This window comes from Amyelois transitella, chromosome 14 (assembly GCF_032362555.1).
Source record: "Amyelois transitella isolate CPQ chromosome 14, ilAmyTran1.1, whole genome shotgun sequence".
In the NCBI taxonomy this organism is placed as follows: Eukaryota; Metazoa; Arthropoda; class Insecta; order Lepidoptera; family Pyralidae; genus Amyelois; species Amyelois transitella.
Genome location: NC_083517.1, coordinates 2,038,634 through 2,056,279, shown reverse-complemented (window position 1 = coordinate 2,056,279; position 17,646 = coordinate 2,038,634). Strand labels below are relative to the sequence as shown.

At 35.4% G+C, this 17,646-nt stretch overlaps 1 protein-coding gene across 1 annotated transcript in view; it reads left to right on the top strand.

The window, feature by feature from the left end:
- The first annotated feature begins 1,541 nt into the window (after positions 1 to 1,541).
- The window catches only part of LOC106130907 (serine/threonine-protein phosphatase 6 regulatory ankyrin repeat subunit B), a 37,714-nt gene continuing 21,609 nt past the window's right edge, over positions 1,542 to 17,646 (top strand). The window contains exon 1 of the mRNA XM_060947637.1: positions 1,542 to 1,934. Within this exon, the coding sequence (XP_060803620.1) occupies positions 1,611 to 1,934 (324 nt within the window). The 5' untranslated portion in view covers positions 1,542 to 1,610. The remainder of the gene's footprint in view (positions 1,935 to 17,646) is intronic.

Genomic DNA, 17,646 nt, shown 5'->3' with positions numbered 1-17,646 from the left:
TTTATCTACTATAATATTTTAATCTTATATACATACATACTTAAGCGGAAATGAGCTCTTTCTTCGCTCAATCCATCTAAATCACACATACATACAAACAGTCACGTCTATATCCCTTGCGGGGTATACAGAGCAAAGTCTTGAAAACAAGTTTTGATAAAAGAAATTAATATCTTTTACTACATAATTAGCCTCTATACATTTAGAAGATGCATAGCACGAAATACCTTAATTTTTTTTTGTATCCAAAGTTATAAATAAACTTGGAACCAGTCGATCACCTCGTGACCTTGTTTAAGAGTAGAATGGAAGTAGGAACTCTCATTTCGAACGCATTTTAACCTAGCACGATTGGTATCGTGGCCTTAGGAGGGCGAATTTGCATGTTTCGTCACGACGCCGCCAGAGGGCGGGTAGCGTGCCACGCGGCTTCCGGTGGGGTAGGGGGCGACCTCGATTCAAGATCAGATAGAGGGAAGGATTGACCGTGGGCTCTTCGCTTTGTTGCACTGACCTGGGCTACAAATTGGGCGGTTTTTTTTTTTTTTTTGAAAAATTCGGGGGTCAATTTGAAGATGTGTATTTTCAACGCTTATCTGGTACTGTTAAAGAAGAGTAGAAGTGTTTTCTTTTAGGGTTATGTTAACTCACGGTTCTACTTTTAGGATTTTTTCTGAGAGATTCCGTTATAAAGATATCCCATTGTATTAAGCATTTAAATTTTTTGAGACTTAGAGGAATGCGTAAATTGTTACGCTAAAAGCAATCGACTGCTGACCAGCTTAGCCCATTTTTGATGAAATAGACTATAAGTGCTTTTGTCCTTTACTCGCCTTTTACGAGATCAACTGAAACAGATAGAGCGATTAGAACCGAGATGTATTTAATGATAATGAAATGAAAGAGCTTTCGTCAACCTTATACTGCATTGAAGATCTCGTATAGTTAATTGTCTATAAATAATGCTCGTTAAACTACGAGACTATATTTTGTTGTTGCTCAGACTGCTATATTTAGATTAGATCTCTTAAATGCAAACGATAGGTAAAATCTATAATTTTATGGCGTCTGTAAAGTAGGTAAGGTATCGTGACGAAACTTTCAAGTTAAAACTTGTGAATTAATTTTTTAATAAAACAAACATCTCTCTCCTCATCAATGTGTAAGATGCAACATACGGAATCAACTTATTATCATTAGAAACGATAAAGGAATACGTAGAAAAATTGAATGAAGTGAGGTAATAAAAATTTTCCGAGACCATTTTATGCACAAGTTTTGTGGCAGATGAAAATAATGTTCGAAATTAATTTAAATATTTTTTTTTAACATTTCTTTAAAAATGCGTCATAAACCGTGAATTTTATGACGAACCACAGCCCCCCAGCCATTTAAAAAAAAAATGGGTCAAATACATGGGACATTCTAAGACATCGTCGAGTTTGTTTGTAAATCCAGCGCCGCGCACCGCCGCCTTTATTCACTCGAATCATGCAAGGAGTCGGCTGGGGCTACGCAACCGTGCCGCAGTCATGGTCCGCCCGCCCGCCGCACCACAACCATGCCGACTCCACCAGTGATATAGGACAGTGTCGTGAAGTAATGTGAGGATGTCCCAGGCCCCTAGCGGGAAGAAGGGCGGGAAGGGCCCCCCGAAGAAGAACGATGAAGATAAAACCCAACCGGCCAAACCGGACGACAAAGATGAAACCTCGTCCATCAACGGAGATAAAAACAAGGATGGAAATGGAGATGTGGTGCCAAAGCCCCCGAGTGCGGGGGTTAATATACGAGAAGTGGCCGGGAAGATCCTGGTGTTGGCCCAGAAGGGGGAATGGTCGGCCGTGGAGCAGACCCTCAAGGTGTTGGAGAAGCTGGTGGCGGCAGGGGGAGATGACACCGTCTCCGTGCCCATGGCGGGCATTCTGGACCCGGTAACTAATCTCTGACCGTCATCTAAGTAATTGGAGCTCGGCCTGTTAGGTCAAGCGTGACTTTTAACTTGGCGAATGTTATTAGTTATTTTTGTGCCATGCTACTCGTATTTCTTATTTTTCCATGTTAATTGAAGTGGGTTAATTAAGTGATTAAACTTACGACGTGATGGTGAAACGGTCTTAGAAAAACATTCTTAGGATAGGGCCACTTAGCACCTCGCCTGTAGGTTTTACAGGGGATAAAAAATTCTACTTCAGGATAACCGATAACCTTACTTTTCTCAAAACCCAATCTAATGAAACTTTTCTAATAAAAATTCAAGGACTCACTTATAAACCCTATATTAATCGAACTCATTCATACCAATATAATTTTTGCAAGTACACAAATGATCAAGCATCATCTTTCCAATGGCTTGCCACAATCCATGTATATTTTTTGCTACATCCGCATTCATAATTTTTTTATACAAGTCCGTCAATTCGGAGTAGGTACTCTTGGCCTGACTTTTTATCAGACAGAAACAAATTCACACGAAATTATTTAAAAAACCGCAATTACCTAATCTTCACAATAGCATAACTTCCTTTTTTTAATAGGTACTTAATTGAGCAACCACTATTTAAATAAACATATAATATTTTAGATTTATATCAGCGTAGTTAACGGTTAGAAAATTCGTAGTTGGTAAGGCATGCGACTTAAAAAAGCGTGCCAGTTCCATGGATCGTATCTTGCCGCGGACATATACAAAAGACGTTACATTAGTTGGAATGCTAACCGATGCTTTTAACGGTGAGCGAAAACATGGTGAGAAAAATTGCACATTTATGCAACTGAATGTGTAACCAAGATCCAAGCTGGGTTACTGTACAACCTGCAAGGTTGCAGAGGTCTGTTTGGAGTCGCTTCGTTGAAGAAACCTGACTTCCTAAGCGGAACCGTGCTCATATAAAAACCCCAGTCTTCTCAATCGGGTTTTGGGAATAATATCAAAAGAAAAATGAATTACTTAGACGATTGGATTGTATTGTATTGACTTTATGTTGGTATATACTTATGATAATAAAATAAAAAGCTATGATAAGCTTAGCAAATGGATGATATCATTTACTTATTCCGCGAAACGGTAGATATATTTATTGTTTATATTATATGTTATCACTAACCATCGCCTATGTTGTTGATTCCATGGGGATTTTCGAAAAAGCTTCTTTAGTGCTTTTATAATTTATTTCTTACGTACATAATAAAATCATGCCTCATTTCCAAAGAGGTAGGTATAGATAACATTTGTATAATTGGCATAATCCCTGCATACTTATTTCACTTCATGCACATTCATTATTGTTTTCTAATTATTTCTTCTTCTGTGAATAATAATTCAGTTTTTACCCGGTTTAATGATGAACAAAATAAAAATAGATAATTTTTTTTAACATATAATAAACGGGAAATCTAAAAATCGTGACAGGCCAGCCGTTAGACAAAAAATAACCAGCAAAAGAACTTGTTTTTAAATAACAATTAAAATAAACAACCTGTCTTTAGCAGATCTCGAGCTTTGAACGTGGATAGGAATAAAAACGTGTTATATGTAGGTAATACCACGTTTTTATTCCTGACGGTGTAGACAGAACGTAAGAGCCGGCGAATCTGAGGTTCATAAGTAAGCTTTCCCTTGATTGACCTTTACAGTCTGTGCGGGATACACTGTTCGACTGTTCACTCCAGACTCGCATAGGTAGTGATCCGGCACGATATCACTACCACATGACTGTAACTGTCATTTAGCCAGTTTTCATTTATTTTAATGTGAAACATAAATACATATGTACATCTGCCTGTTATAAAGCTACCCAAAAAATAAGAGTAAATCCCTCTGTCTTTTTACGGCCTTGAGAGAGAAATCAAAATACGTTAAATTACATCATCTGCCTGACCTCCGTGACCCTGTTGAGGTAAACCTCACTCAGTTTCGAACATGTTTATTTTTTACATTTATCACGTTCCATAATTTACGTATAAACACGATTCACAACTAATAATAAAATTAAAATACCTAAATGATCGGAATAATTCGAAATATATGTAGATGTAGGTATATCTAATTAGTATTTAGTTCTATTAAAACTAAATATTAATTATTTAGTTCTCGTTTATTTTATTAACTATGCAATATTATATAATATGAACTTTAATAAATAAAAAAATATAAAACAATGAACTAACTTACCTATGTTTTTTTAAGAATAGGACCACTCCATCTCATTCCCATGGATGTTGTAAAAGGCGAATTTTAAGAAAATTTTGTATTAAAATAAAAAAAAAATTAATTTGAACGGCGACTCGGGTTCATTGAGTTGCCATTGCCATCATCAGTAATCTTCACCATAAGTTTGACGATAGTAAGTAAAATCTCGTTTGCTGTGGGGTGCGTTTATGTTTTTTTACTCGGTACTCGATATGTCATTATCGTACCATAAATAATTGGCGTTTACTTGTACAGGCCACTTTATTCACAAATTGCTCCCCTTTGGTTAGGAATTCCAAATTTAAATATATACAGCTATTTGTGTTTCGTAAACCGTCATTCATTTCTTTATTTTTCTTCTGAATTTTCTGTCTGAGTCAGCTCATCTTAACAAAACGCCAATTTCATATGGACCTAGGACCTAATATTATACATAAGTGAAGAGCAAAGATAAATTGTTATCAGTGCAAAAGGTATTCTATAGAAAAAACAACCCACATGTAGGGTGGTACACATTTTATTCTAAGCGGGATAATTTAAAGCACATATTACATTACAAACTACACAAATTACATTTTATCTTATAAAAATACTTTTATTCTTATTAAAAAAAAATAGGCCGCTGTATTATGACTATAAAATTATTTTATTTCTACAAATGATTGAAGATTTAAAGCACTATCTGAAAGAAATATTAAAACTTATTATCACAGATTATTTCCTATGTTACTTGGGAGCTTCCTATTTCAGAAACATTCAGAATTTAAATCATGGTTGCCATGTAGTTTAAACTAGAACCACTTCATGTCTTTCTCATGGATGTCGTAAAAGCCGAATAAGGAATAGGCTTATTAACTTGGATTCATTGTAGGCGATGGGCTAGCAACCTGTCACTATTAGAATCTCAATTCCATCATAAAGCCATACAGCTAAACGAGGCCTTTCAGTGTTTTCAAGACTGTTGTCTCTGTCTACCCCGTGTCTACTATCTAAGAATATAGACTTGACTAATGTATATATTAGTATATACCGATTTGATGAATGAAAACAGGTTGACTAAGCAGATATACAAGGAGAGTGTGGAGGGAAAGGTCGGAGTGGGAAGACCTAGACGAACGTATCTTGATCAAATTAAGGACGTCCTGGTAAAGTGTCAGGTCAAAAGTACCCAAAATCGCTGAACTTGCATGAAGAGAGTTATGAATTTGGATGAAGCGAAGGAAGTATGCAGAGATCGTGGCAAGTGGAAAGAGGTAGTCTCTGCCTAACCCTCCGGCAAAGAGGCGTGATTTTATGTAAGTATGTATACCGATCTGGAACCAGAGCAGCTGACCATTGCCCGTGGTCATTCAGTTATATCGAGACCATTACCTCTTCCCCTTATGGGTAAACCACGTATGTAATATGTATGTATATTTTTTTTACAAAAGTGTAAACCGTTGCACCTTGGCCGTGTGCGCAAAAGGATGGCAACCTATGTAAATCACGTGATATAAATAGCATAAAAACAAAGAGAGGGTAAAGTTACTGTCTGTATATTCGATATCTTGGCAACGGATCGCGTGCAATGCTGTCTTGCCTTTTTACTGCCTCCGCGAGGGATGCTTCCGATCGATCGGCCATCTTTGTTGATTTGTTTTGATGGAGAACCTTTTATCATTTTATCGTTAGGTTCCATAGATTTATGGGGAGTCCATGATAGAAAGAAGTGAAAATTATGGTGCGGCACAAACTTTATTGTTTCTCGCGAGGGATGCTTCCGATCGGACAGTCATCTTGTACTTATGATTTGTTTTGATACATACATACACATAGCCACGTCTATATAACTTGCGGGGTAGACAGAGATATTAGTCTTCAAAAGACAGAGAGGCCATGTTCAGCTGTACGGCTTTAAGATGTTATTGTGATTCAAATAATGACAGGTAGCTAGCCCATCGCCTACAATATGAATCTCAAGTTTATAAGCCTATCCGTCGTCTATATTTGTCGCCTTTTACGACATCCATAGGAATGATATAGAGTGGTTCTATTCTAAAGTACTGGAAACTACACGGCTCGAATTTGTTTTTATGGTGAAGCTTTTTATCATTTTATTGCTAGGTTTTATAGCTATGAGGCTTCTGGAATAACGGTCTAGTAGATTGGCTAAAGAAAGAAAGAACTTATCTTGCAATAGAAGTAAATACCACAGAATTGCGTCTCGTCTACGTTCACTTTATCTGATTTTTATTATTTCTTATTCTTAAGAATTAAATAAAAAATTATCTAGTGCAAGTTAACATTCTGGTAGCAGAGAGAAAAACATAGTGTATGCTACTTACTTTACTTCTCTTCCCGTGCAGTTCGTAAAAGGCAATTAAGGGAAAGGGTAATAAACTTGGGATTCCTTGTTCCAAAAGCGGTGTGTATTGTGGCTTTGCCCGTCCAACAGTCCTACTGTCTCGATATGGTGATACTATATTTTGAGGGCTATAAAGGGTTATTATGTTTCCTTGGAGCTTTAAGGCTCATTATAACCAACTAACACTAAAACCTAAACGCGAAAGTGAGTTTGTTTATTGCGTCTTCACACCTCCATGTTGTGTGGAGTATAGGAATTTACATGTAGACGAATTTTACTCCGAAAGTCGCGGGCGAAACCTAATAATAAATTAGAACGGCTTTTAAGAAAGAAATAAATAAGTAGTTTTTATCTAGAAACATACACGGCACTTTTGCAAATTTATAATACTGATGGACATGCATAAACTTTAATCCCACGTTACCATTAAAGTATTAGAAATTAAAAGTTCTTACAAGATGTTCTATTTCAAGCGGACGGCATAAATAATTTTATGGGTTGGTCGCGCGTGCCATAAGAAAGTATTACAGGCTCAATTAAAAAGAAAATCTTAGCGTTGCGTGAGCTAAGTGTGTCAGACGGCAACTTCAACCATTTTTGTGTTGTTTTACTATTACGTCTGTTTCCATGACTATCAAACGTATCCAATTCATTCTCTCTTATTATATTTCTAAGAGGTTATCTGAATTATGATTATTTTAGGCGATATACTAGCAACCTGTCACTATTTTTTTAATTTTGGTTTTGTCTGTCTCGCTGAGAGATATGCGAATAAATTTATGATTTTGGCATAAGGTAGCTTTGAATCTCAATTCTTGCATAAAGCCTTACAATTGAACGTGGTTCAGTTCTCTCTAAGTGCACCCCTAGACCACAATGTAAGGAACCTACGTACATGTCAAATTTCAAGTCTCTAGACCCAGCAGATGTGTTGTGTCGCTCAGTAACAAAATAGCTTTTTATGCATTACAAATACAGATAAAGATTTATGAATAAAAGATTTTATACGAGAACATCCCCGCCATTGTTATTTCAAAATCTGATCTTTCCTTAGCGAATGCCTACCCATCGCCCATAACATTAGACAGTGTAGCTGACCAAGAATAGTGAGTTCCAAGGATGGTGGAGTAAGGTCAAAAATCTCCCATCGATTACGGACTCCGCACGCAAAACTAGCCACCTTGACACACAAACGCTGATACGGCTAATATTCGATTTCAACCCCAAATTATGAGGCTAAAATATAGTATTCGGTAGTACGATGAATGCACGGACATTAGTGACTTTTCCGTGAACGTTCAAAATAGGAGTGTTATGTTTTTTAAGGTTGGCAACGTTGGTTCAGGAATAATGAGATGAAAATGTTACTAACAGAGATATAAAAAAAAATGCCTTGTTGGCCTAGTTCCGTTAGGTTATGAGGTGGAGTTAAAGCAGGTTAACTAAGACAATCTAAAAGAGATAATAAATGCGAAAGAAGAAAGGGAAGTCCTAGTCGAACGCACCTTGATCAAATCGAGGAGGTCCTGGCGAAAAATCTGTTCAAGAATACCCCAAAACCGATGCTTACATGAAGAGTGATAAATGTGGATGAAGCGAAAGTAGGCAGGGTTCGAGGCAAGTGGAAAGATGTAGTCTTTGCGTACTTATCTAGGAAACATGCATAATGGATCAATGCATGCAGTATGTACTTTTACAGTATTATATAAATTTGAATTAAAAGAAAAAATTTCTTAATTACTTAAAGGTAGAGTAACCTATCACACTGAAGACATCTTTATGTGTTTTACAAACGTTCATGAATTATTTATATGTAAATAACTAGTGGGGACTGCCATAAATAGGTTACTATTAATCCCCGCCTCTCTAAACAATATTGTTAATGTAAATGGCGTATAGTTTAACATAACTTACGACGTTTTACCGGGAAATGTGACGGGTGAAAAGGAATTTTCAATTTTAATATACAACTTGTACAGTGAAATGTACTCTACATGTTTTCGTAATAACAAAATTAAGACTTTGTGTGTAACTTTATGCTTGAGGATACTGAAATTATATTCAATTCCTTTAAATTTTGCGGATCTATTGTATTATCAAGTAGAAATGACACACATACATATATGGCAGAGGGGTAGGCAGAGACTACATCTTTCCGCTTATCACGATCTCTGCGTACTAGAAATGACATGGTGAGATTTGGAACCTGGCCCAGTTCAGATTACGGTAATGGTTTTATTTTGCGCCGATGAATTTATAAATACCTATGCTCAAAGCCGTAGAAACTATGATTGCGTGATTTAGAATCTTCACCGCTATTTACTTGTGGTTGTGACGTAGTGATATCGTCACAAATTGATCCTATTCCAAAGTCACAAATATATGACAAAACGTTTAATAAGCCATCGTCAGTGTTTTCCAATCTTAAATCGATTTTCATATACTTATTCGTAGCTAAGAACATAACCAACTGCTCGCTAATAAAACAAAAAAAAATTAAAAAAAAAATCATACGTTGGAGCGCTACGACGCCACATACACACATACAGGCATAGACAAACAGAGCAACTTATAACATTCCATTAGTCGGGGATTTAATATGAGCGATTGTCGTGACAACGACATTTGCCCCGTCTGAGCAGGCCATCGCTCTTTCAGTGCATGCCCTGGCGAACTCCTGGCACACTGCCAACTGCTGCAGTTCACCAGTTTCAAGGTTCATTGCGAAAAGAGCAACTATGAAATATCATAATTCAAATATGTAGGTACAAAATGTAACAAGAAAATCACGGAAACAGATGATTATATTAAAATGCATATTTAATAACTTTCAAATACAACTTTTTTTGTAGAAATTATATTTTTACTTATTTTTTTTTCTTTATATTCACCTTCGTGTAGTCTGACTAAGATTCTATCAAGTCCACGTGTGTAACTTTACTAAAACTTTCGTTTCAGTATATATCTATTTACATGTATCAAAGGGTATTTGTTATTATCATTATTATTTCTGTGAAATGATTGGCCGAACGGCCCGCTGTCATATCTTTCTACCTCTCGCTCTCTCTATCATCGTCTCAGTTGCACCCTCCATCATAGTGCTTCCGGGCCTGGGGTCCACTTTCCCACATATAAAGATAACTTCCCACTTTGTCTGTCGCTCTACAGCGTCTTCAGTTTTCAAACCCTTGCAAGCATACTCGTATAATTTTTAACGACATCAAGCCAGGTTTTTTTGTACCTTGTACCCGGGCCCGCTGTCTTATCTATCAATTTCAAAATTTTATCAATAATATTATGTAAAATGAATAATTTCTATATTCACTTCGAGCTCGCTAATTCACTAAAACTAGCCGTTTAATCAGATCATTTTGTCCCGTATAACTTAAAGAAATGATTTCACCACAAAAAATTGTTTAACTCACAATAGGGGTAAGGTTTTATTGACCTTTCAACCTTCGCATTTATTCAATGAATGTGTTGTTATTCATAATGATGATGATGCATTTATTATTTCATCAACTTGAAAGAACTCCATCAAGAATATTATACATACATTTAAATAATATAAGTACCTACATATACTTCATATAATCACATTTTAATCGCTTGTTTAGACGGAACAAGCAGTCTTGAAGAGACTGAAAGTGCACCGTTCAGCACCTCTATGGGTCAATGATGGAATTGAGATTCAATTAGTGGCAGGATGCTAATTCATCGTCTACAAGAAAAATTTTAAGTTAATTATCCTTTCCATAGGGGTGTTATGCATTATGAAATTTCGAATACGGATTGGTATACCGGACATGGATATAAAATTATTTCGGATTATCCATTGGTCTCGGATAATTTCGTTTATTAGATTTTAAGGAATTTCAAAAGTTATACTAATCCACACTAATAATAAACATATTTAAGTATTTTGGGATGTTTGTAACAAATAAACACAAAAACTACTGGATCGATTTTGATGTATGTTATGTAACATTTATAAATTTGGTACACAGATTGAATATATATAATACAGATTAAACTTAATTTAGGAATAACACAGGCTACGTTTTTCCCACTTCGAAATTACCACGGGAGCGAAGCTCCGCGCTATCATTTTATTAGATAGTAGATAATAAAATGATATTTTGTATACATAATCATTACATGGTAGAAATTACAATCTGTGAGTAATTATTATTGCTATCAAAAATAAAACAAAAAAGTAATTCGGATAATCCGAACATTTTATCGGGTGTGTTTTAGGATATTTTTAATATCGGATATTCGATGATAGTCCCTAGTCTTCATTACTTGGCCTTGAATAGCCCTCGGTCCTTGACCAATGCAACGTAAAGGAAAGTTTTCTTTTTGTCAATATTCAGGTCGCCATTTTGCCAACTTTAATGGATTGCTTCGAGCGTAAAATTCATTTGTTTTCTTTAATATTCTCTGAATTCGTTAGTAAAGTAATTGTGTCTGTAATATTCCAGAATTTGTAAATGAACATACTAGTTTCTGATTGCGATCTTACTTACTCTTTGTTCTCATGTGTATTAATTATTGGTAAATTAATACACATACTACATTTTGGTTCGGGATACGATTACGGTACAATCAACAACATAAATAAAAACCCAAAAGAGAGAAAAGTTATTAAAACTTAACGGATAATTCCATTATTTTTTAGAAGTGCCTTGTAGTTCACAGCATTAATAAAAAGAGAATAGGACCACTCCATCTCTTTCCCATGCATGTCGGAAAAGGCGACTAAGGGATACGCTTATAAACTTGGAATTCTACTTTTAAGCGATGGGCTAACAACCTGTCCCTGTTTAAATCTCAATTCTATCATTAAACCAAACAGCTGAACGTGGCCTATCAATCTTTTCAAGACTGTTGGCTCCGTCTACCCCGCTAGGGTTACGATTATATGAACGTTTTTATGAATAATTCTATTAGATTTACTATCATTATATTTTATTCGCCGAACTAAAGTCCACCATTATGGCTGGTTTTATCATCACAGCTAGGACTATACTTTATGTAACCCTGACAATAAATTGTCCCCTTATAGTAAATTAAACTTTCCGGGTAATTCCATAATTTTCATATTATTCGTTTTACTGCGATACACCTGTCCGAATAGCTTTATAATAATTGATTGTACTATACAGTACATTAAACTCAACATAATTCCATTAAAATTACTGTCATTGTTATTTTTTTTCATTAAACGTCCACCTCTGCGACTGGTTTTATCATCATTTTGACTGTGCATTCTATACCCTCGTCTACCTTTACCAAGTGGGCAGTCTTTGTCAGCCGTTGCTGAGTCAGCATTCCGATTTGTAATTCGCCTAAAAGCCTTTGCACAGCGGATATTGCAAAACACAGGAAGCGACGATCAATAGACTGACTTCTAATGCAGGAAATTAACATATTAACGTATGATTAATAATATCTGTTGAATCGTGTCTAGGTTATCGAAATAACCTTTTATAGGTATCGAAATAGCATGAGCAGAAAATTTGGTTGTTACTTAGTATCCTTTTTCGCGGTTTTCGTAACTTATAATGGCGGGATATGACACTTTTATATCTTTAAAATGATAATAAAATAAACAATATTAATGTTGTTGTTGTGAAACTAAACGTTTTGACAATTATTAAGCGATATGAAGTATAATGTATAATGAAAAAAAAAATTGAATTTAAATATAACCTAGATTTTTGAGACAAAAATCTGTTAAAATTCAGAGAAAACTTTCATACCTTTTAACTTAAAGCTCTCTATATAAAAACGGTGAGACAAACACCGCTGTGGAAAAAGACGACCCGTTCATGTCTTTTATTTGACAAATCGGATATCGATTGGAGGCTACACTTGTCACAACATTGAAGTCGCCCGCCGACGCACCGCAAAACCAGGCATACACTGCTTGTTTGGTGTATTTTATGTAGGTAATACATTGTATAAAACATTCTAACTTATATATACATATTGTCACGTCTATATCCCTTGTGGAATAGAACATGCCAATAGTCGAAGACTGATAGGCCACAATCCAGCTCTTAGTATATTGGCTTTATGATGGAATTGAGATTCAGAAACTAACAGGTTGCTTGTCCAACATCTGCAAGTGAAATGTCAAGTTTATAAGCCCTTCTGTCCCTTAGTCGCCCTTTAAGCGGTATCTATCAAAAATATATAAAGTGCGTTCTGAGTGCTGGATACCACACGTCTCTTTCACGTTTATTGGAATTCTTTTAGGCGATGACCTTTCAGTCTTTGCGAGACTGTTGGCTTTGTCTCTCCCGTAAGGTATAAAGATGTAACTAAATGTGCGTGTTGTGTATGGTCTAAATCAAAGATTGATTAGTAACTAGCTTTGACCCGCGGCTCCAGTCGTATACTGAAGTTTGTATCCGTTTACTATTAAGGTAGAATGTAAAATTTTTGATATGAGACACCTGGATAAGATGGCGAAAAAGAATATCCTCATTACAAGGCTGCCATCTTAAAATTGAAAAATCATAACTAAACGAAGTTACGGTCTGACGTGAACATGAATGGCACTTATAAAATTTGGTGTTTCGTGTACAAAAAACATTATAAGGCGAATTACAGCGACCATGAGGTTGTGCTAGACCCGAATGTAGAAATAGCTGGCCTGAATACCCAGCTATTAGGCTGGGTGCAGCGGATTAGGCGCGGCAATGACTAAAAAAATCTAGAATACAACAAATTTATTACATCTGCATAGCGTTTGCGAAATTAAACGTGAGTAATTTGCTATCTTCGTGCTATATAGCTGTTTAGATAAAACATTTTTTTAAGAGCCTTTATATGTACTTACGTAAACACGTGCAGAATACATGACTCGTTATAGCAACTAGTCAAATTAATCCAAAAACGTCTGATGGTACCGGAGATGGATTACATTTTAATTCAACGGGAAATGACACAAAAGTAATCTATAATGCATAAAGATCCTTTTTTTTTCGTTGTGACTATAAAATTTCTTCATTAGCTTATTTATGCCTGTGTCGTGGTTTATAGTCACTCCTCAATAAATATAGAATATTCATATTGGTTAATTAATAGATGTAGATGATTACTTCGCCCTTTGTCGGGACTTTTCGTAATCAAAAGTCTCTAAATCCGTTATTGTAACACGCTACTCATGCTTATCAAATTAATATTGTTGAACACTTAATTATCAATATACCACACTTATATGTATATATATCATTGAAGTCGAACAAACAGTCCTATGGGTAAATAGTCTAAACCCTTTTGGGATGTTAATAGTCAATGATATTTTTTTAAAGTTAAGTCATAATCAGGATATTTTATAATATGCGAGCCAATAGACTGAAATCCGAGGTCATCGAAAAACGGGCCAAGTGGAGAGAGAAATGTCGAAAGGCGGACCCCAGCCCCGAAACACTTCTTTGGAGGGTGCAACCAGGAACACGCAGAGATGAGAGAGAGATAAGCAGGATATTCTACATACATATGGTCACGTCTATATCCCTTGCGGGGTAGACAGAGCCAACAGTCTTGAAAAGACTGAATGGCCACGTTCAGCTGTTTGGCTTAATGATAGAATTGAGATTCAAATAGTGACAGGTTGCTAGCCCATCGCCTTAAAAAGAATCCCAAGTTTGTAAGCCTATCCCTTAGTCGCCTTTTACGATATCCATGGGAAAGAGATGGAGTGGTCCTATTCTTTTTTTATTGGTGCCGGGAACCACACGGTATTCTAATTTGACAATACATGCTGTTGTAAAAGCTGCACCATTATTCTACACTTATGCTTTGGAAGCTGAGAAGCACAAGTCCCTAGCTTTAATTACAATCCTGACCTATCATTTATGGCGTCACAGACTGAAAGTAAAATCTTGCAAATTATGCAGCGTAAAATTGGCAAACCCTTGAACTTTTGATGTAAATTAGAGTGCACCATACAGCGATCATTAGGCTAATTATTATAAGTCACGCTTGCGCTAATCACTCAAAAGGGCTTTTCAAAGCCGCCATCTGGTGCAGGGCATAGGTTATAGCGAAAACAATGGATGCAAATTAAGACAAACTGTTCCGATCCCACGTAAAGGGGCACTAAGATGTGACGCTTATCAATATGAAAATAAATATCCAAAGTCTTGCCAATATTAGGCACACAAACAAAAAATCGAGATCATAAAAAAAGAGAGCGAAGACTACATCTTTTAACTTGCCACCATTCCTGCATACTACTTTCTTTCGTCCACTTTTTCATACGTTACTCTTCCTAATTTTTCATGCAAGGTCGTCGATAAGGGTACTCTTGACCTGACCAGGACGTCCTCAATATAATCCTACTTAAGCACGGCTCTATATATGTATTCATTGTTCTATGTAGCCATTCATTTCTTTATTTTTATTATAGAAATGCTTTCTAATGAGGCTGAACTTGTTAAAATTGTTCCCTTATTAACCAGTTTCCTGCTTCTAACTTGGCCCACCATCTTGTAGTTAAAACTACTTATCAGCACGAAACTTTGAAGCAGCTATTTTACTGAAATAACGAAATTTTAAGAACAGTCGTTACTCTTCATCACAGTCTTTAATAAATTAATAATAAATGAACCTTTACTGGATATCTAATTAGATAATATGGTTCGCGGCACTTAAAAAATCAAATCTATTTCATACATATCCATATCCACCCACTCCCGGCTTCTAATTACAGTCTGACTTATTCCTTGAAGAACGCAAGAATAAAATAGAACAGATTTATTTTCAAAATTGAATACAAGGTATCACTTATTGACGTAATATCACTTAAATCTAATCATATCTACTACCGCTTCCAAAGCGTATGTGTAGAAAAAGCGGTAAAACAAACTACACTGCAGCATTTTCACCAGACCAAAAATCTAAATCTTGGAAGAATGCACATGTCTACATAAAAAAATGTGAGAGTGAGACGTAACCAAGATGTTAGTGGGGAAGACATGTACCAAAGTCTTCAAAATGACTTTGATGATTTACAAAATCAACATGAGTAATATTTAAAGCCACAACGATGAAAACCAAAATAAATCATCTAAATAAATACGACAGGTGATTAAATTTCGCCGTCCTAATTATACAATCACCGCATAGAACCACAAATTTGATGATTAATCTGTCGAGCAATAAAACGGGTTAATCATGAATACTGTAAACAAAGTTTATTACTGACGCAAATTCCTGATCGCGATTAAAAATGCAGATATTTAGAATTGCGTTATAAATACTTACCTCTTGCAACTGTTATTTATTGAAGATATTTTTATAATTGACTTCGTTCGCCGAAATTTTGAATACGTAAATGCTGACCCCCTGTATGGCCCCCTTTGAGGGGCGAGGGGAGAAATTTTGTATACCACTTTTTAAGTTGCTACGTCTAATATATCAGAGAAAACCACATTTAAATCGGAGCTATAGCATTATGCGAGTAAAAACATACAGACAGACAGAAATTCAAAAAAGTCACATTTTTTACTTCTTTTGGAAGACCAACCTGCAACAGAAAACCGATATAGGGGTCTATATGAACATACTCGTATATCGACCTTATATCGATTTTCTGGCAATATTTTTCAAGTACAGACATTGCTCAGTTACAATTTTATTATATGTAACGATCTTATGGATAAAGATACATACATACATATAATCATGTCTATATCCCTTGCGGGGTAGACAGAGCCAACAGTCTTGAAAAGACTGATAGGCCTCGTTCAGCTGTTTGGCTTTATGATGGAATAAGAGATTCAAATAATGACAGGATGCTAGCCTATCACCTAAAAGTAGAATCTCAAGTTTATAAGCCTATCCCTTAGTCGCCGGATAAAGATGAAAGAAAGAAATTTGACCATTCGTTTTCCAGTAATATAAAACAGACAATTTGAAACTCGTTTGTAGACATCAAAAGTATGTAACTGTTTTGATCTGAAATTCGAGTTTATATAGGAACTACTTTCATGTTTGTATGACTGTTTATAAAAAAAAAACTGAAGATCTATCTATAGCTTTTTATCAATTTTCTCTACAAGCGACTGCATACTTCTCTAAGGTACCTAACTGATTACGGGCGGACATCACAACAGGTTTATCTTCAATTATATACAGCAACGGATTTTTTTAATCTTGATATTTCCACTTTGATGTGAGTCGGGGAAAATTAGGTTTTAATATTATATGAGGTTAAAATTAACTCACATTTCAGATTTTTCTACGGGAAAATTAAGATTGTTTTTTTATACCCGAAATTTGATATGTATGCTAACTTGTGTTATTGTATGTTTTCACTGTAATTTTGACAAGATTTTATTTAAAATTGCTGACATTACATTTTTTAAGAAACAAATAAGAATACGAGAATGTGAATTGTTAAGATAAAGTCATGACCTCTCAGTTATTAATAGGATCCCAGTCTTTTAGAGTTTTAGCAAATTGGAACAATATACAATGCAATTCAAAGACACTGTTATATAATAAAGCATTTAACAATTTAGCATACATATCTATAATCACGTCTATAACCTTTGTTTGTTTGTTTGTAATATCTTTATTGCATAGAAATTTACACAGTAACAAGAAAAAAGTACAAAGTTATAAAATAAACAAATCACTAGCAATGGCGGACTTATCCCATAAAGGGATCTCTTCCAGTCAACCGGCAAAACAATAAAGGAACTAGATAATTCAGTAAAAAGCGGCAAGTCACTGTGTTTTTAGCAACAATATAATAATATACTAACAGAAATACATATAATAGACATATACCTATCCAATAAATATATATGTATAAACTTATTAATAAATAAACATACATAAACTAAGATAAATTGCCTGACGTTCGATCTAGGTGCTCAACTGGACAGGAACTTAAATACATTATTTTTAAATATGTTGAGGGTCTGTGCTTTTTTAGTGTCCAAGGGGAGAGAATTCCAAAGCTTTGCAGCCTTTACGGAGAAAGATTTAGAGTAGGAATGGGAAGAGTGTAAAGGAACACATAGAAGAAGTTTATTGTAGGATCTTAGACGATTGTCCGGTTCGCGAAAAGAGAATTTTTCGTGAA